Raw genomic sequence first — 21945 nt, 5'->3', positions numbered from 1 at the left:
TCTAATTTTCTGAGAAGTGAAAGTCATCTTAGCCATGGAAATTATAAATTTAGAATGACACAACCTGACATGCATGACATGAAAGGGAAGCTGTGGGTTACAACTTCACAAAATTCAGCTATGGGTTTCCCCCCAGCAACTGCAATTAGCACAGTCTACATTGATTTTAATTATACATAGATGACTGTCTTCACAACAGGGAATTAAATACAGTGATGAAGACATCCTTTTTCTGGTCCTTGGTTTTAGTGGTAGAGAAATCCAGCATTCATTCAATTGGGATCTTTCTATTCCTGCCAGCGAATGGGAAGATTTATTTTAGTGACTGCATGGATTGTGAAGGAAAAACAAAGTGCCCCTTATTGCAAGAGTAGGCTCTTCCAGTTCCAAGGCAGTCTTAAATAGTATAGAGGTCTCCGGGACAGGTGTTGCATGAGGAGATATGCACTACCAGTGACCACCAGTGAGCCGAACACGCAGAGTCCTTTGTTTATCACCTGCAAGGACAACAAGAATCTGTACCATCCGCAATTTCCATTCTTTACCCTGAAACAGCAACTGAGTTGTCTGATCTCTGATTGCTGTCGCACTCTATTCTCCTGCCTTCTGTTCTGCTTTAATCTCTTTGAGGTCCATAACCTGATTTTTTTTTCATTTTTAGAATAGATAAATTTTGATTTTTGCCTAATGATTCTATACAACAAAATGATCTTTCTAAAATTCAAATGGAATTTCTGGGTCACCTTTGGACCCTTGGTTTCTTTTAAGCTAATATTTAGGATGCTAAAGGCCTGGCTCACCTTTCCAACCTCCCCTCTGCTTCTCTCACCTGTGTGCTGAGTTTCAGTTGACTGAATTTTCTTCTTTCCATTGAAGCCTTTTGCTGGCATTGCTTCAGGCTTCACTTGTCTAAACCAACTCCCTGTCTCCCCAGGAGCCGTGCATCCCCAACCACCATCATTATCCATCTTTCCTAATAGCCCTGAGCCATGTGCAGAATTACTTATGAATCTTGCTCAATCATTATGTTCAGTATCCATGAATTCAGTCTATTGTTAAATGAATGAAAGGAGTTGCAATCTTAAATTAGATAATCAGGAATCAGAATCCCACTTATTGGTGTTTTGATTAATTGCCCATTGCATTGCTTGGGAATCAGATAGTATTTGCATTGGAATTGGTCATTCAGTTCTGTTTGAGTTTTTTAAATAAATTAAACCAATAAAAATATTATACGAGGGCCTGGAGTTTGGCTGAGTGGTAAGAGTGTTTACTTAGCATGAACAAAAGCCAGGGTTCAATTCCTTGGTACTACATATACAGAATTAAAGCCGGAAGTGGTGCTATGGCTCAAGTGGTAGAGCTCAATTGAGAAAGCCCAAGGACAGTGCTCAGGCCCTGAATTTCAAGCCCCTGGACTGGCAAAAAAAAAAATTGCACAAAGCAGTGTCAAGAATGGACCACTTTCTAAAAATAAGGAGCTGAGATAAATAATATCAGCTTCCTTTTCAATCTCTCCAATTCAGAAGATTCCTCCCCCGCCCCTCACACCCTTCTGCATAGTGTTACTCAATATTCCCTCGGTCTTCTGTACACAAAAGAGGTTTTTTTTGTTTGGATGGCAAACATTTGTTTTTTTTTTCCTCTGTCATTTCTGTGTTCTCATAAAACAAATATGACCTCAACACTACAACACTACACGACATCATATTTTTATTTTATTAGTGTAACATTCCCCCCCCCCCACTTTTTTTTGCCAGTTCTGAGCTTGAGCTCAGGGCTTGAGCAATATCCTTGGACTTTCTCAAGGCTAGAGCTCTACCACTGGAGCCGCATCACCATTTCTCACTTTTTGTTTTTCTATGTGTGTGGTGCCAAGGAATTGGACCCGGGTCTTCATGCATGCTAGGCAAGTACCCTACCACTAGGCCAAACTCCTGGCCCCAACATTCCTTTTTTTAAAGAAAGAAATTGTCTAACCTTGTTTTGCCAATGCCAGCGCTGCACTGCTTCGTGGTATCTTATTCTGGAAAAAGTGACCTGTCAGGATATGTAAGACAAATCTGTGTATTCTTGAATAACTAATCAAGCATTTCAAACAATGTGAAGTCCTAAATCCAGACCTTACCATTGTGTAGAGAGGAATAAAGGTAGACGGCATAATAGCATGAAGAAATCTCTCTACATTTTTTCGAAAAATGAACCACGGGGAGTTGACATGGGATCGCATCTGCAACAATGGCAAAGTCTTTAAACATACCCGAATCAAGTCCCCCTTATTTCCTTCCAACAACTAATCATTACTCTTCATTCCCCTCATCACGATGTTGTACATTAAGTAGGCAAACCCACCACTTCCATAATAGTCACTTTAATTCCTTTAAAGACATTTCAGTAGTTTAGGATTTTACTTTAAAAAGTACAATGATCAACACAAGACTTGCCAGCAGAAACTGCTTTGGTCAGTGACCAGCAGAAGAGCTCTATTTCCCCAAAGATTGTGTTTATCCAGCTTTATAGATGATGTGTGAGGTCAAACATTAGACTTGCTTTCTGTTGCTTCCTGGCTGGTTTATAATACTGTTTATGACAATAAGGGATTTTTTTAAAGCACATATGTCTCAATCTAATACTCCTTATCAAGATATATATTGTGTTATAGCTGCCTTGTTTTTATTTTATTTTTTTATTACCGAGGTAATGTATATAGGGATTACAATTATATTTGCCAGATAGAAGGTGCATTACTTTTCACACATTGATACCCCTTCTCATGTTTTTGTCCCCATTGCCCTCCCCCCACTCCCTGCCTTGTTTTTAATGATTGGGATAATATACAGCAACAACGTCTTCCATTCTCTTCTAGAACTTCTCTCACCATGTGTGACACAATCCACTCAAACTAATGACCATTTTATTTCTATCTTTGGGAAAAGTGAAAAAGTGACTTTCCCTTAAATGTTTAACCTGTATATTTTTGTTTGGGACAGCCAAAATCCATGATACTCCTGCTTCAGCCTCCTAAATTCTCACCTCTAACTTGAAGATTTTTTTCATTCCCTTATTTATAAAACTATAATCACAACTACTTGTGATCTTTTCATATGACTGGTTCAAAATGAAATTAACATACAATTTTTTAGACTAAAAATTTCTTTAGAATTATGCATTATTTTAAGCACATGAGATTTCAAGGGATAATATTTCATGTGTCTTTAAATATGCAAGTTAAATGGGAACAGTGGAAAAGTAATTTAATATTTTTTACTTAAAGAATTTATTAACATTGATTTTTACATCATATTTCAAGTGACATGTTTAACAAACAAGTATTCAAGAAGGGAATTTCTAAATACTTATATTTTGTAATATTTTAGTAATTATTTTATGATTATATTTTATGTTAACACAACCGAAAAGATAATTTAGGGATAAGACAACATTGTATTTGAGGATGTATTAGTATATTTTCATTTATTCCTCTAAATGTTTAAGATATGAACTTGTAATTAAACATTTTGTCATTTCTGTTTAGTCTTAAATGTCTCATAAATAAAGATTGAAATAATGTGTGTTAGAGAGGAGTGGTTATTATCCGTAGCAACATAATCAGAACACCCTGCCTGTGTGTGTGTGTGTGTGTGTGTGTGTGTGTGTGCTTGAACTCAGGGCCTGAGCACTGTCCTTGGGTTTTCTCAAAGCTATGGCACTACCACTTGAGTCACAGCACCACTTCCTGCTATTTTCTATATATTTGGTACCGAGGAATCGAACCCAGGTCTTTGTGTATGCTAGGCAAGCACTCTACCACTCCCAGCCCTGTGTGTGTACTCTTATCCACACCTACTCTTATGCAGCATGCGGGAGATGAGGCTGAGTGAAGAAAGAGAGAAAAAAAGAGTTGCACATGTGCAAGTGAAGGATTTCAAAGAATAGAGTCAAACTTTCCTTACCTCTACGTAATTATACATGGATAAGTCTGAAATTGCGTGGTCATCTGGAATCCTAAATCTTGAGAATTCAGGAAGGCACATACCTAGAAACCAAATTAAATAACACATGCTCTTACAGCAATGTACATCATCCTGCAGATTCTCTGTAGATCCATAGGTACTCTCAACTGTGCTCACTTCCTTCCTTGAACTACTCTCTTTATATACTTAAACTCCCATTTCTTGTTACATGGCGAAGGCCTAGAATGCAGGTTCCATGACTTCTTCATATTTAAAATCATAAACTGCTTCATAGGAGAAATAAAATACTTGACAAATGAATAACAAGCGAACAACCAAACTCTTCCACTTGTTAGAAATACCATTTATATAATGGAAAGTTAACTAATATAACATTCAAAAACAAATGTTAAATAATGGACAGTTCCCTCTCTGGGTGCTCAATGTTTGACATGGGTTCCATGTCTGTCTGTTAATACAAAGTTTATGATAATCCCAGGTAGGAAATGTGTGAATGTGATCACAGAGGATAAAAAACCAATTCATATTAATCAGTAAGGCTAGCCTAGACCCAAGTGAGATACTTTACTTACTAAAATCATTATTGAATCTATCCATTAATTCATCAAATACCAAGCAGTCTTCAAAGCCCTGAAACAAGTGGGGAAAAGGGGAAAATTATCAACTAGAAATAACGCAGTTTTCTAGACAGGAGCAAAACTATAATGAATGGGCCTTTATCTTCAAACAGAACACATCAACTGGGCTTCCACCTGCTTTGGAGTTATTGTAAAGACCATCAGCTGCCCTTTGATGGTGTTGTTTCTGGTAAATTCATATTTACAATATTTACAATGATTTGCAAGTTGACCATGTTGTGATTGTCAGGATTTAAGAAGAATAAACATTAATGGTGATGAATATCACAATACTATACACTATTACAATATTATAAAAACAACATAAATCCAACAAAACTCTATTAGAAAAGGGGGAGGAAGGAGGAAAGCAATGGGAATTTGATGAAAGGGGTGAATTTGTTCGAAGTGTACTCTGTGTATATAAATGGATATGTCACAATGAACTCCCCCATACTAAAAAATGCATTCCAATTGAAAAACAGTGATTTTAGATACGTGCTGGTGGATCACACCTATAATCCTAGCTACTTGGGAAGCTGAGATCTGAGGATTACAGTTTGAAGCCAGCCCAGAAAGGAAAGTCCTTGAGATCTTACCTCCAATTAACCACACAAACCTCCAAAATGAAAATGTGGCTCAAGAGGTATATTTTTTAAAAACCCAAACAATTGCGTATTTCTACCATGAACTTCAGAATTGTGTTTAAATTATTCAGGGATTTGAGATTTATATTTAGCTGCTGTGATGCTTCAAACCTGCAATACCAGCATTTAGTAGGCTAGATCATTTGAACAACATGATCATATAAAAAATGGAAAAGATTCTTATTTAGAACAATGTAATGATAGGATAAATTAAGAACTCCACAGAAGGTATGTTAAGTGCTATCCCCACTGAATTCCTGTGTGAGAAAACTGGAAGCTATATTTTCCCGCTTTCTAGTAATTCAAAGTATAGTTTTAGAGAAAATATAAAAATATAAAATGTTTTATATTGATTATAAAGTGTACATCTGACAAAAGTAAATGTATTTGCCAAATAAATAACAGTAGATTTTTAAGAAATAAAAATACCATATTTTTATTCATTTATTCTCCCCTAAACATTTGAGATATGCCTTATTAAAGTCTTGTTTTCCATATGGAAAAATAAAAAATAAGTTGTGAAGAACATTCTGTGTGGCAAGTCCTGGAGCCACAGCATTTTACTGTCAATCTTGGGCTCTTTCCCACTAGATTACAATGATATCTTCAACTTTGAGTGAAATCATGTATTTGATTTTATTTGATTGTTGAAATAGAACCTTGCTGCTGGCTTCAAACTTTCAGTCTTCCTGTTCTGTGCCTTGTAAGTAGTAGGAGATACTTTGCTTGGTTTTACATTTTCCATCTTATGCACTGCATTTGCATTATTATGTAAAAACACATTGCTGCTTTGTGGAAAATCTGATTGAATAGATTCACAATTATTAAGAAAAATTTAACATTTTTGAAATTAATGTCTAGTATTTGAGTACTAGTTTTCTTTCTGAAACTTCTTTCTACCCATGATCGTAAAATCCCCATGCAGGTAGTAATATTCATCATCTAATCAGTTTCACAGTTGGATATTTCCCTTTCTTTTAGAAATAACAAGTGGAAAAGAAATAGATAACTTAGAAGTCTTTCTTTTCTTTGAAGTTAGTGTATTTATAAATACTCTCTAGAAAAGTCTATTTTCAAATTAGTCTTGAATGGCTAATAGCCAGCTTTCTGAATTTCAAGCTTTGATAACTTTTCCAACTAAACAGAAAATTTTATCATACTTTATGAATTTTTCTACATGGTATTATTGGATCAGGTTTTCACAACCTATCTATATATAGCTGGCTGTCAATCCAGCTAAGCAATTGGAATGAATGTTGAGTTGAAGTATTCTTCAGATCATATGAGGATTGTTTTATTTGAGCCTTGTTAGTTAATATGGGCCTGGAAATAGTTTAGAAACTTCCCACCAGAAAATAACTCACCGCATTCATTCCTTGTCCAAAAAATGGAACGATGGCATGAGCTGCGTCTCCCATCAGCACACAGTGTGACTTTAAGTGGAAAGAAGAACACTTTACGGATATCATGGGCTGGGCAGGCAACAGAAAGAAGTCTTGCATCAGGGCTTTTCTTCAGAGGAAACAGAAGGTGAAGATGTTGTATTGGGTTGTAAGTACTGCTGAGCTCCTTCAGATTTATTGACTTTGTTACCACAGGATTTTCCTGAACAATGTATAGGAATGCCAGGACTAAACAAGACAGGGAAAGTTGAAGTTCTTACTAGTTCTAGTGCTAAACTTCTACTGTTCTAATCACTTTCTTAGTTTGTAAAAATGTCAGTCACATCCCCCAAAGACAAAGTTAGCAAATAATATGAAATAGTTATGTCTTGTCATGAAAACATTGGTGTGGAATTTACAAACACAAATTGGTATATTGTAGGTTTCTTGACAAATATTGAACAAATACTATTGTGCATTTGATTAGACTACAACAAACCCAAGTTTAATTAATAGGAATACTTGTGTATTTCGAGATGAATAATAGTACTCAAAGGCTGAGATCTGAGGATCGAGGTTCAAAGCCAGCCCGGGCATGAAAGTCCATGGGACTCTTATCTCCAATTGTCCACTAGAAGGGTGGAAGTGATGTTGTGGCTTAAGAGGTAGAGAAGTAGCCTTGAACTGAAGAGCTCAGGGAAAATGCCCAGGCCCAGAGTTCAAGCCCATGACTGAGGAAAAAAATAGTAATCAAATTACTACTGGATATTTTGGACTACGTTGGTTGAAGGGGATAAAATTTTACTTGGCCTAGAGGAATACATTAATGAGCATTATCATTCAATATGGTGAATATAATAAAAAACAAATAACGGGGTTAAGAGTGTGGCCTAGTGGTAGAATGCTCACCTAGCATGCACGAAGCCCTGGGTTAGATTCCTTGATACCCCATATATAGAAAAATCCAGAAGTGACACTATGGATCAAGTGGTAGAGTGCTAGCCTTGAGAAAGCCCAAGGACAGTGCCCAAACCCGAGTTTAATCTCCAACTACTGCCCACCAAAAAAATTCCACCATTTTTTAAACACTTTACAGGAGCTTTATGGAACAATACACACCCACAAGAATCTTAAGTATGGTTATAGAGGCAAGAAGTAGTCAGGGAACAATTTTTAAAATACACAAAAACTAAATTTCAGTTGTGGGTAAATAAACAGATCAATATAAACTGAATAATTTTTCATAAAAGGAAATATTGCTATGAGCCAACAATGTGATTTTCCTTTTATATGATTAACTTGTTTAATTTGCATAACCACTCTAAAAGGCAGATATTTTGACACCATTTTAAAGGTGAGACTCAAGCAAATATTGGAGAGAAGTAGGGTTAAAATCTTGTGCTTTTGGAGGTCATGATGTGGAGTGAGATAAGCTAAGTTCAAAAAAACAAATGTCTTGTATTTTCACTTATTTGTGGAATATAGACCTAAAAGCTATGTGTTTTATATATATATATATAATTATAGACAGACATAGAAATAGATACAGTTATAGAGACCAATATTTACACACATACATATACAGAGAGAGAAAGAGAGGAGAGAGAGAGAGAGGGGGGGGAGAGAGGACATGACTGTAACTCTAGGACTTCTTGGTGATGAAGGTAAAAAAAGAAAGGAAAAGAAAATTATAGAGTGAATTATATTGAATTATATTGAAGTGCTTAGGCAAGTGGAAAAGATAGAAAAGAGAGCAATAGAGAAAGTCAATATGAATAAAGTATAATATATGTACATATGAAGTATCATAGGAAAATCTCTTTTTAAAATTAATATACACTAGAAAATCATGAAGATAGGATGGCAAGAAAGTAAAACTGACTTCACTGAAAAATAAATACCAACAGGAGGAGAGAGAAACAACAAAAAGGATGAATGAGGGTGAATGTGGTTGAAGTAATTAAAACTGAGATTGTTGCAATTGTCTTAAGGAATGAGGAGAAGGAATGAGGGAGAATGACTGATGGTGAGTTTTAGGGAGCATTTTGTAAGTATGTGTAGAAATATTACAATGAAATACCTCTTGTGCAAAAGGTAGATTCCATTAAAAATCTTTTAAAGAAAGAAAGAAAGAAAGAAAGAAAGGAAAGAAAGAAAGAAAAAAGAAAGAAAGGCCTTCCTATAAACCAGGAATGGCTGTTGCACACCTGTGAATGGAGCCAGGAAGATCAAGAATTTGAGATTAATGTGGTCTCTACAGGGGCATCCTGTCACAAAATAAAACAAACAAACCTCCTGTTCTGCTGTACACTTGAATGTGTATACTCTGCTAATATTTCTATGTTGAGATATGAATTATTAAAGTGATATTTAGAGATGAGAATTTAGGAGATGATTCAGTCATGAATTGGGGCCCTTATGAAATGAGATTACTACATTTATAAAAGGAACTAAACTTTAAAACCCTGAAAAAGGAAATTAAAGCAGAACTGAGGAAATGGAAAAATCTCCCATGCTCCTGGATTGGAAGAATCAACAGTGTTAAAATGACAATCTTGCCAAGGACTATCTACAAAACAACACAATACTCATCAGTATCCCAATGTCATTCTTTAAAGAAATAGAAGAGGCAGTCCAAAATTTCATATGGAATAATAGACCCCGTATAGCAAAAACACTTCTTAGCAGAAAGAACAGTGCAGGAGGAATTTCAATTCCAAACTTTAGACTCTATTACAGAGCTATTATCATCAAAACAGCTTGGTACTGGCATAAGAACAGGCCTGAAGACCAATGGAATAGAACTGAGGACCCAGATCAGATATTAAACCACATACCTATGGCCACCTAATCTTTGACAAGGGAGCCAAAAAAATAGAATGGAAGAAAGACAGCCTCTTCAACAAGTTGTGCTGGCAGAACTGGTTAAGCACCTGTAGAAAACTGAAGTTGGATCCTTCTTTGTCACCCTGCACTAGAATTAACTCCAAATGGATCAAAGACCTGGAGGTAAAAGCTGACACACTGAAAACTTTACAAGAAGGAATAGGAGACACACTAGGCCTCCTTGGCACAGGTTGAAACTTTCTTAATAAGGACCAAGAATCACAACAAATCAGAGAAAGGCTGGATAAGTGGGACTGCATTAAACTGCAGAGCTTCTGTATGGCAAAGGACATAGCTAGTAAATTAGTTAGGAAGCCTACAGAGTGGGAGAAGATCTTCACTAACCACACAACGGACAAAGGCCTCATATCTAAAATATATCAACAGCTCAAAAAATTGAATCACTCTAAAACTAATCTCCAAAGTAACAACCATCCCATTAAAAGATGGGCCAAAGGCTTAAAGAGAGTCTTCTCTGAAGAAGAAACAAAAATGGCCTATAGACACATGAAGAAATGCTCAACATCTCTGGTCATAAAAGAAATGCAAATCAAAACAACTCTAAGATTCCACCTCATTCCAGTTAGAATGGCCAGGATCAAGAAATCTAATAACAACAGATGCTGGAGGGGATGTGGCCAGGAGGGATCACTACTACACTGTTGGTAGGAGTGCAAACTCGTTCAACCACTATGGAAAGCAGTATGGCAGTTCCTCAGAAGACTAAACATAGAGCTCCCCTATGACCCAGCAATTCCACTACTAGGCATTTACCCAATCATCCAGAAACAAGGACATACTAAATCCACTAGCACAACAATGTTCATTGCAGCACTATTTACCATAGCAAATATATGGAACCAACCCAGATGTCCCTCAGTTGATGTGGTATTTTTACACAATGGAATTCTATGCTGCTGTCAGAAAGAACGACATCACTCCATTTGTTAGGAAATGGAAAGACTTAGAAAAAATCATATTAAGTGAATTAAGCCAGACTCAAAGGAACATAGGTTCAATGGTTTCCCTCATTTGTCATAATCAGTAGAAACCTTGGTCTCTCCTAGCAGAGATTTGCAATAGAGAAAATCCTAGATACATAAGGCCACATAATATGACGCTAAATGAAAGGACCTCCAGGATATAGAAGCAAAAGCCATATAATGAATGATTGTTGTCCTTAATGTACTATGTTATCTCTCATCTCTTTTGCTGTCCCTTGGTTATCTCACATTGTTACAGTATCTCACTTTGTTATCTGATATATTGGATATATTTGTATTTGGTTATTTGAAATTGAATAGGGAAGGGGGGAAAATAAGATGAGGGGTGGGGGGGAGGGAAATGGGGACCAAGACATGAGAAATGGTATCAATGTATGTGAATTAATACACCTTCTATCTGGCAAATATAATGTAACCCTTCTAATAATTACAATAAAAATGTATGAAAAAAAGGAACTATGGGGAAATCCCTCACAGGAAAGAGGAATCTTTTGTGAGTCAGGCACACAGGACACAAAACCTGCTGGCCTGCCTTGTGGACTTGTCAGCCTCAGAAACTGAGAAGTGAGTTTCTTTGACATATAAACCACCCTGTTTAATAGTATTTTTGTTATAGAATATACAATATAGACAAGCCATTACCTCCAGCCCTGTGCTGGAATAGCAGGTGGGCAGGGTCTCTGGGTGAGGGGTGCACAGAGTCAGTAGGAACAGAGCCTCAGTACATGAAAAAGCATGGCAGGGCCCACAAGGACAGTGATGTTGGCATGGGCGAGCACAGAGGAGGTCAGAAGCCAGACATTGAATATGATTAGCCATGAGCTTTGCACAACTTTGCCAGTACAGGTCCTTTCCTGGCTGAATGAGTTAGAGGCATGATCTCACTCATCCTCACAGCAACCATCTGAAGTAGGGCTTATTATGCATCAGCATTTTACCATGGAGAGCTCAAGAGGATAGAGAATAACTCAGATGCCCCTCAGTAGATGAATGGATCATGAAGGTCTGGTCTATTTACACCATGGAGTTCTATGCTGCCATCGAAAAGAATGGCATTGCCCCATTTGTAAGGAAATGGAAAGACTTGAAAGAAATCATATTAAATGAAGCTAGCCAGGCCCAGAGAAACATAGGCTCTATGGTTTCCTTCATTTGTAATGATTAGTATACATTTAGAATTTTCCTAACAGAGGATCATAATAGCTCAAAATCTATGTACATGTATCCATATAGGATGAGGCTAAGCAAAATGAACACCAGGATATGGAACCAAGAGCTTTATCATTGTGAGTGTTGTTTGCTCCTTAGGGTTTATCTCATATAGTTACTGTATCAGAATGTGGTACCTGGTATTTTATTGTACGGCTATTTGTTTATTTGGAAAAGGAAAGGGAAGGGAAAAACAAGTTAGTGGGAAGGGTGGAGGGAGGGAAAGTGGGAGAAACACATGGGAAGGGGTAACAATGTTCAAGAAGTACTTTACCTACCACCTGATGAATGTAACTGTAACTGCTCTGTACAACACCCAACAATAAAATAAATTTAAAAAATGATTATAGCTGATGTGGTTAGTAAGGGATAAGTATGAGGCTTGAGGCTCCTGGATAGTTCTGCTGTGTCAAAGAGAGCTGTGCAACTCTTGGGATAAGAGAAATTAGTGGCTTTCATTTCTAGGGGAAACTTCCCATGACATGACTGGTCTCAGAATATTTGCTCACTACAGAGAAACTCTCCACTTAGGCTTTGGAAGGTTTCTGTCCAGGATGTTGGGAGACTCTACATGGTTAACCCAAACTGAGACATAAGTTGCATAGCTATTATTTGAACTTGAAAATAACACCAATCAATGAAATGAAAGATGGAATTACCCATGTTGAAACTTACTCTCCAATTAAAGGGATGGAATCAGGAAAGTACTTGCGGAAGAAATGAAGCACATCACCGCTGGTCCTAAGTTTCTCAAACTCCTCAAAGGGCATGAACAAAGTGCACGTGAATGATTTTTCCTGTGAGGAAAACAGGGTGAGAGAGAAAATGGGCCAGTGATGGTGGTACTAGGAGTGGACTACCAAATCACCAGGCTTCTTGCTTGGTCCTGAACCCCCAGAGAGGACATCTAAGTAGACAGGAAAAGCACTGTGGCTTTCACAGAACTTCTGCCCCGGGAGCTCTTTATTTTCATCTAGCAAACACTGCTCTAGTTAGTGGCTAAGAGGTTGGTTGATTTACTTTTTCTTTCATCTAAAACAGCATCTGTAGGATTGCAAGACAGATAGCAACAACAAGACTAACAAGAGAACAGATGGCTAAAGCTACATGAGAAAACAAAGAAATAAATGTCAGGTTTGATTAAAGAAAAACTACACTATGCTTTTTCTGTGTAATATATATTCCAGTGTTCTATAGACCTTAAAGAATTGAGATATTGCCTTGTATATAAAGTTTACATCTCGGTAGCTTTACTGGGGAAATATAGCAGGCACCTCTATGTATAAACTCCTATTAATTACCCAAGTAAGTTAAATCTGAAGTAAATGATTGAATTTCCAATTACTGAAGCAAATAATTGGACTAATTTATTCTCAGTAATCTAAAGTCACAAAAATATAATCACTGAATAAATTAAATAATGAAGATAGCAATTGGGTATATAAAACAAAAAACTCATCAAGGGAGAATAAATGAATATTCATACTATGTTGAAAGTTAACTGCAACTTGTGGATAGACATTATCCAAAATAATATACTCATTACCTGACTTATGGAACTATATAACCACTCTGCACATCACCTTTATAATTACAATTTTAATAATTTAGAAAAACACATGAAAAACATTCATTATAGATTCACAATTAGTTAATAAGAAAGTCTACATTACCATGTTAGGAAGCGCAATCATCATAAAGGTATTTCTAGGCCATATATGTAGATAATTAGGTTCCATAGCATACTGTAGAAAAAAATATACGTTTGATTACTGCATTAATACAACACATCTTTCTGCTTTTTATTGTTCCTAGTAATTTAAAAAAGTATCATGTGTTGCTTCACAAAATTGAAATTATCTTTAAAAATACATTTGAGTTGAGTGCCAGTGGCTCATGCCTGTAATCCCAGCTAATTAGGAGGTTGAGATCTGAGGATCACAGTTCGAAGCGAGCCAGGGCATTAAAAGTCTGTGAAACTCTTATCTTCAATTAACCACCAGAAAACTGAAAGTGGAGCTGTGGCTCCAGTGGTAGAGTGGTAGTCTTGCGCTGAAGCACCCAGGCCCAGAGTTCAAGCTCCACAACTGACCAAAAAAAAAAAAATATATATATATATATATATATTTGAGTTCTAGTCAGGTGCCAATGTTTTACACCTATAATCCTAGCTACTCAGGAGGCTGAGATCTGAGAATCTGTTTGAAGGCAGCCCAGATAGGAAAGTCGGAGAGACTGTTATTTTTGCTAAGCTACCAGAAAAGCCGGAAGTACAACTGTGAGTCAAGTGGCAAAGGAAGCTCAAGGATAGCACCAAGACCCTGAGTTCAAGCTCCAGGACTGGTACCAAACAAAATACATTGAGTTCTGTCTTTAACACTCAAGAAGTAAGATACCCACTACCTGACAAATGTAACTGTAACCCCTCTAAACATTCCCCAATGATAAAAAATAAAATAAAAGAAGTAGGAACTCAACTATAGGTGTGTTTTTTATTCCAGGTCCTCAGAAGACAAGTTAAAAATGGAAAGACTTGAAAAAAATCATATTAAGTGAAGTAAGCCAGACCCAAAGAAACATCAACTTCATGGCTTCCTCCATTTGTAATAATTAGTATATGTCTAGATAGTCCTAGCAGAGGATCATAATAGCTCAATAGCTATGTGTATATGACCATATAAGATGATGCTAATTGAAATGAACTCCAGGATATGGAAACAACACTTTTAAATGTACAGTGTGAGATTATTCTTTTTTCCTTCATTTTTCCCTTCTTTGTTTTATCCCCTATTGTCGTTGCTCTTGATTTGGATACCTTGTATATATCTTGTATATCTTTATCTGATGTCGGGAAGAGGGGACAACAAAATGGTGTGACAAAGGACAAAGGATGAATCAATGCAACAGCGATACTCACAGGACAATATTTTGGAAACGAACTTTACAACTTTGTGGGGAGGCAGAGTCGGGTGGGAGATAAAGTGGAAGAAAACTGAGGGAAGGGGTAGCAATGTTACCTTACTTATGTAACTATAACCACTCTATGCATCACATTTACAATAAAGTTCAGTTACATTAAAAAATAAACCCTAGGAAGATTTATGGCTCCTATGTTCTAGAGAAATTGAGTTTTCTGAGCTTTTTTAGAAATGCAATAAGACTTTTTTCCCTCTGTATTTTCACACAAATGTATGCATATATACACATATATCAAAATCTACACATTTAAGCCAAGTGTCCGTAACTTACACCTGTAATCCAAAAACAGCTAGTAGGAATCTTAGATATTTATGAAGTGTCATGGTTTAAGGCCAACTTGAGCAGAAAAGTCGACTAAATTCTACTTTCTTTTCTTTTCTTTTCTTTTCTTTTCTTTTCTTTTCTTTTCTTTTCTTTCTTCCTTCCTTCCTTCCCTCCTTTCTTTCTTTCTTTCTTTCTTTCCTTCCTTCCTTCCTTCCTTCCTTCCTTCCTTCCTTCCTTCCTTCCTTCTTTCTTTCTTTCTTTCTTTCTTTCTTTCTTTCTTTCTTTCTTTCTTTCTTTCTTTCTTTCTTTCTTTCTTCCTTTCTATCTTGTCGGTCATGGGACTTGAAGTCTGGGCATGGGCACCGTCCCTGAACTCTTCAACTCAAGGCTACCACCCTAACCCTTGCGCCACAGCACCACTTCCAGTTTTCTAATCGTTAATTGGAGATAAGAGTCTCATGGTCTTTTGTGCCTGGACTGACTCTGAACTTCGATCCTCAGATCTTAGCCTTCTGAGTAGCTAGGATTATAGGTGTGAGCCACCGGCGCCTGTCTAAATTCTACTTTCAAGATAACAAAAGCAGAACTGGAGTGTGGCTTAATTGGTACAGTGTCATACTAACAATGTTCAAGCTTTGGTATAGCAAAATGGAAAAATTGAGTCTATGAAACATTGTTACCTTATCTGAATAAAGTAGACTGAAAAGTCTTATGCTTAAGTTGTTAGCAGAATACTAAAAGACCAGCATAGTATCCACCTAGCATTTTCTTGGGGAATCACAGTTATTGTGTCTTAATAGAAAGCTTTGTGCATACTGAAGGGTTTTTGTTATTTTGCCCCAGGCCCTCAAAGTGTCATAACAGTATAGGTGAACAAATCCTCATCTTCAAAGATCTTACAGTGAGTTGAAGAGACAAGATGAATCTGTATAAATAAACAAGTGACTGTACTTCTCTAACAATAGTAGAAGTGGATGGTAAGTAAGAAGATCATGAAGGGCTTGGTGACAAATCATTGCTGGGGCCAATGCAAGCTGTACAATGAGAGACCCTGTCTCAAAAACCAGAACGCAAACCGACAAAGCCTCTGGTTCATGCGCATACTGGACAACTGATTCCCAAACTGTTTCTTTTTTCTGCTTTGTCTATGGTGACGAATAACAATAGTATGTAATATAAATCCCTTGTGTGTTTCCAGTAGGGTGACTGAAAGCAAGCCCATGAAAAGTTGAGTGAGAATAATATAACAAAGCATTTAACAGATGCCTGCACACCTAACTCACTATGCATTACAAAGTTCTGCAGCTGAATCAAAGCTGAGTTCCACCCGGAACACACGCAGTAGCCCTGCTGTGTCTGCAACCCAGGGTAGAGCACCTGCAAAAAGAAAGGACTTACTTCCCCACCGTTAGGTGGAATGGTCAGCTCCATATACCCATGAGGAATGTACTGCTGACTGTAATCAAAGCGAGGCTTCCTCATGAAATGACTTCTGACGGTTGAATAGGCTCCATCACATCCTACAATGAGGTCACAAGTGACATCATTGGGAACGTTGTCAGGTCTGAAAAATACAATGAGCCACCCCAAAGCAAAACCTAGTGAAAACAATGTTCTGTTTAAAGTCTTGGCTTCAGTGGGTGACTCAGACAACTCGCAACTGTGTGTCACATTGAGAGCTCTGAGTCAATGATTTAAAATAAAGACAAACTTCTCATCTCTGTCAAGTTTCCTCCATGTAAGAATGAAAATAACACACAAGAGTGCAGGCAGCGAAGGCATGTTGTGCCACAGAACTATGACAAAAACCTGAGCTTCCCAAATAAAGGGAGAGAATATGGAGACAAGGGCAGGGTGTCCCAGGAGAGTCAGCTGTGAATTCCTAAGTTACAGATGTGCAAATGAATGTACAAGCAACTGCAGGAATTTGACCAACATTTTCTAGGGTAATAAGTTTGTCTTGATCAAAGATATTTGAAGGTAAATCTAAGGTGATCTCTGAGATTGGGCTCTACAATACTAAATTCTGCAAATATTCTAATCCATTAGGAATTGCACATGACTTGTCCATATCTTCACATATGCTTTAAATCATCATTAGGGTACTTATATATCTAGTACATTGTAATGTGGTGGAATTGTCTGTACATTTTTCAGTATAGATGCAATTTTTTGTTGTTTTTTTGACAATGCAATATTTTTGAATACATTTGATCTGAGGCTGTTTGAATCCATACATGAGAAAGCCATAGATATAAAAGGTTAATTGCAGAATGGGTAGAGGGGATGAAGGAGAAGAAAATTTGAGATTTAAAGATCAAAGTTCTAAATATAGTATTCCAGCAAAAGGTAGATCATAATATTCTCCATTAGAAGAATAATATATGAAAAATCGTATTTTAAGAAAATGCATTTGGCAGTTGGATATGGAAGCAGAATGCAGGGTTCAGATGCTAGGAGTAGAAGCAGATGGGTCCTCTGGTAGGGGTAGAGTCAAATACTGTCACACTACAGGAGGAAGGAAGACAGAATCCAAAGCCAGAAGGGAGGGTGGAAGACAACCTTGGAGAGTTATACACTTCATAGGAGAAAAGACATACCATGAAGAAGTATAATGACAAAAATACCAGCAAGGTCAAGAATGAGCATGTTTGGGTAGCTAAAGATGATGAGAGCTTTTTACATATTTGAATTGTGTCAGCTGTACCTGTTAATGGGAAATGTGAACTGTTGATGAGCACTTCGATTAGGAGTGCTAACAAAGAGAGAAGGCTGCACTAGCAATGCTTGTTGTAGAGAGATGAATTTTCAGACTGTTGTGGAACTCTTGACCATGGATCCATGACATATCCCAAGATATGTCTGAGAATTGGAATTTCAGGGGAAATAGAATTGGCCAAGGAGAGGCAGAGAAATAGAACCCAGAAAGGGGACAGGAACTGCTGATCAGTGGCAGTCACCAAGTTCAGGGAGGAGAGAGTGTGAATGCCAGAATGTGAAGAATCACTGTTATGGGCCTGGACATTCAGCAGGCCTCTGGGACATTATTCCTAGCTATTATTTCTTGAATCCAGGCGCTATTTGAATTTCTGTTCACTGAATCATTTAAATTTCTTTCAAAAGAGCCAAAGAACAAAGTTTACAAATAGAGCCCTTCACTCCAAGCCTTCCCTCTGAGCCAAAAGCCTGACCCAGATTACCCTAGAACTGTGACCCTTCCTTCCTCAGGGCTGCATGTCACCAGCCTGTGGCCGAAGTGCACCTTTGCGTTGGGGTATTTCTCAACAGCTGAAAGAGGAAACAGATAGAAGGAAAATAAATGTATTATTTTCTTGAACCAGCAAGATAGAAATTTTTTTTATCAATTTATTTATCCTTTTTTTGAGGGGGCTCTGTAGCACATATTGCTGGCCTTGAACTCAATCTCCCTAGCCTCCATTGCAGGTGTGTCCAACCAGGCATGGTGAAATGTTTTTCTCTCTCTCCTATTCTTCTCCCTTCCAGTCATCCCCTCTCTCCTGCATTACTGGGGTCTTGCATTTACCTAACTTCCTATCTGCTAATGGAGGCAGTACCCCAGACCTGCTTTTTCACTGGTTATTGTGAAGATAAAGTCTGATAAACTTTTCTGTCTGGGGTAGCCTAGAATCTTGAGCCTCCACATCACAGCACCCTGAATAGCTAGAATTATAGGTGTGAGTTATTTTTTTTTTCTCAACAACTAAGATGAATTTGTTAACATGGTAATTTGACAACCATTTGGTAAATGTCCTACTATCATTCAAAAAATTCAACTTTGTTGCTGTTTATTCTGACTAAATGTATTCCACTTCATCATGTGCCTTGCTCCCTGATTTGTGCAAAGCATATATATATATGCCTATATATACATATACATATAAATACATATATACATGAAAAAGATATAATCAGTACTGCTGATGTTTTTGTTCTGCTCGATTATTTTCAATTTTACTCTTGCCAGTTACTGTCAGTCAACTATTACAATGGCTTAGGGCAGTAGTCATACTGCCCTAATAAAAATAATACATAAATTACATTTAAATGTGGGGATTTGAGCGTTTGTGGTTCGAAACCATTAAAACCTTGTTTTGCTTTTTGAGGTCAGGGTACTCCTAAAATAGGCTTTACCATAAGTGTGAAAATGGATAATAACTTATATTAACAAACTAGAGAGTTCTGGTCATTAAATATGTTAGTAACTAAATGATTTTAAAATAAGTACACTAGATGCAAACTTAAAAAAATTTAAAAAAAAACATGAAAAAATGGCAATTCTTATTTTTTGAAAATACCGTGAGTTGAACCTGTAGATTGTGCTGGTGGATCTTTAATCTTAGCTGTTTAGGAAACTGAGATTTGAAAACTGTGGTTCGAAACCAGCCCAGTCAGCAAAGTCCATGACACTAATGTCTCCAATTAAGCAATAAAAAGCTAGAAGGAAAGACGTGTCTCAAGTCGTAGAGGGCTAGCCTTGAGTGAAAAGGCCAAGTGGGAACTTGAGGCCTGAGTTTAAGCCTTGATATCAGCCTAAAGTCATGAAGAGGTGAGGGGGTGGGGGGGAGGGAGGGAAAGAGAGAGAGAGAGAGAGACAGACAGACAGACAGACAGACAGACAGAGTGGGGGGAGGGAGAGAAGATGAAAGAGAGAAAGTCAGCAAGCAAGCATAGGAATGCTTGACAGTGGATCAATAGCGATGTGCAGACGATCATATACAGTGATATTCCATGAAATGAACTCCAGCAAAAGTAAACGAGAGACATTTCTAGTTACCATTGTTGCTATTTTTGTTTTCTTTTCCTTTTCTCTTATTTGTTAGTTTGTTTGCATTTGGAAGTTTAAGGGAGTACAGATAAAGGCTGGAACAGGATGAACCACTACAGCAAGTGTACTCACTGGACACTTTGTGGAAGATGAACGGACCATCTGTGGGTAGGGGGTTACACATAGTGACCTTAAAACCTGTGACTGTTGGGGTCAGGAGCACAGCCTAGTGGTAGAGTGCTTGCCTAGCATGCAGGAAGCCCTGGGTTGGATTCCTTTGTACCACATACACAGAAAAAGCCAGAAGTGGTGCTGTGGCTCAAGTGGTAGAGCTCTAGCCTTGAGAAAGCCCAAGAATAGTGCCCAGGCCCTGAGTTCAAGCCCCAGTACTGGCAAAAATAAAAATAAAAAAAAAAAAACCAAAGTGGCTGTGGTCAAGAGAAACACTGACTACTCTAGGTTCTCAACTGCATTGTGCTAATCCCTAGCCCCATGGTGTGAACGTGAATGTGGGTGGGCTCAAGTATACCATGTATTTGGACATCTTGTAAAATGCATAACCTTGTTCAGCAATGGTGGCACATATCCATAATCTTAGCTAGTTGGGAGGCAGAAATGCAGAAAATTGTAGTTCAAGGCCAGCCCAGGAAAATATGTTCACAAATTCCCACCTCAACAATAACACAACACAACAACATGACAACAACAACAAAGCTGGGTATGATGTGGTGTACTTATCTAGCTATGAAGGAAAGCATTAAGTGGGAGGATTTGTAGTCAAGACTGTTCCAAGACAAATGTGAAACTCTGTTTCAAACATAGCCAGAGCAAAATGGGCTAGGAGCATGGCTTCAGTGACACAGCATCTAACTGGCAGTACCAAAGCCACACACACACACACACACACACACACACACACACACACACACACACACACAAATAGCTCGGGAAATATAGCTAAGACAAAATTTCTTGGATTGATTATACATTGACAAGTGTTTAGTACATATGGCATTCATTTATCTTAATGAATTTATCCCAGATTTGCTTACTCTTCTAAAGTATGGCTGTTATAAAGTTTAATATTACATGTTTAACATTACATGACTGGCCCTTGTGGTTGTAGATTGCGCAATGCTGCTTGGGAGCTCTAATCTGGAGATGAGTAAAGGTGCTCAGGCTGAGACTAGAGTAGTCAGTGTTTCTCTTCTGCTCTTGACCACAGTCGGTTAGTACCAGCAGGTGTTTCATTTATAATATTGGAGGCAGAAACTGAATTGTAAGAAACATGGAGATTGGAGTAACAGACTCTAGTTCAAATTGAGCTTTTACTAAATATTAGCAGTGTAACTTGGCATCCCCTAAGCCTCCAATTCACCACCCTGAAAACTAATAGCCACTTCTCCTAATAGTCTCTGCATATAAACAACTTATCTCAGTGCCTAATGTTTCAAAAACATTGTCTTAGGTCTGCTATGTCTTGTGCCTGTAATCCTAACTCCTTGGAAGATTGAGATGGGAAAGACTCAGGTTAAAGGCTAATCTGCTTAGAAAAGTTCTTCAAAATAATCAACAAAATGCTGTGCTGAAAGCATGGCTCAGTAATAGAGCATCAGCAAAGTAAACAGGCCAAGCAAGTTTGAGGCCTTGTGTTCAAGGCCAAAATCTGGCAAAAATGAAAGAAAGAACGAAAGAAAGAAAGAAGAAAGAAAGAAAAAGAAAGGAAGGAAGGAAATAAAAGGAAGGAAGGAAGGAAGAAAGGAAGTGGAAGGGAAGGGAAAGGAAAGGAAGGGAAAGGAAAAGAGGAAGAAAGAAAGTGAAAAAAGGTGGTTTATCTGTTTTGTTAATATCTAGTAGACTAATCCTCTCTCCACCATTGCCTAACCATAAGACAATCTTCTAATTATAACTAAGGAGATATAATTAAGTACTCCAAGACAACTCTTCTAAATCCTTGGTAAACCAACTACAATGTCTTCCCCATCACATTCCCCCCAAGACAGAGTTGAGCTTCAAAGTATTGAGGTTTGAAACTAGTCTGGGCAAAAAAGAAATTCTTAAAACACAATGTCCTAAATAGTCAGCAAAAGGTTGAGATGGAGATATTGCTCAGGTGTAGAATGCCAAATAAGCAAGCAAGCCAAGCAAGCATGAGATGCTGAATTCAAACAGGAATATCACTAAGAGAAAAATAAGG

At 37.5% G+C, this 21945-nt stretch overlaps 1 protein-coding gene across 3 annotated transcripts in view; it reads right to left on the bottom strand.

Annotated features, from left to right (window-relative positions):
- Positions 1–149: 149 nt before the first annotated feature.
- Positions 150–21945, bottom strand: part of Kmo (kynurenine 3-monooxygenase) — a 33760-nt gene continuing 11964 nt past the window's right edge. Inside the window, exons 6-15 of one of the 3 annotated variants that reach the window (XM_090340188.1) lie at positions 18163–18250; positions 16361–16526; positions 13393–13464; positions 12395–12516; positions 6603–6750; positions 4547–4604; positions 3954–4036; positions 2129–2230; positions 1981–2040; positions 150–497 (exon numbers count right to left, since the gene is read on the bottom strand). In XM_090340188.1, the coding sequence (XP_090196314.1) occupies positions 360–497; positions 1981–2040; positions 2129–2230; positions 3954–4036; positions 4547–4604; positions 6603–6750; positions 12395–12516; positions 13393–13464; positions 16361–16526; positions 18163–18250 (1037 nt within the window). In that variant the 3' untranslated portion in view covers positions 150–359. The remainder of the gene's footprint in view (positions 498–1980; positions 2041–2128; positions 2231–3953; positions 4037–4546; positions 4605–6602; positions 6751–12394; positions 12517–13392; positions 13465–16360; positions 16527–18162; positions 18251–21945) is intronic. The other 2 variants (XM_090340189.1, XM_090340191.1) reach the window with 2 other exon arrangements.

This window comes from Megascapheus bottae, chromosome 10, assembly GCF_031878675.1.
Source record: "Megascapheus bottae isolate mThoBot1 chromosome 10, mThoBot2.hap1, whole genome shotgun sequence".
Taxonomy (NCBI): Eukaryota; Metazoa; Chordata; class Mammalia; order Rodentia; family Geomyidae; genus Megascapheus; species Megascapheus bottae.
This window is presented reverse-complemented; position numbering and strand designations above follow the sequence as displayed.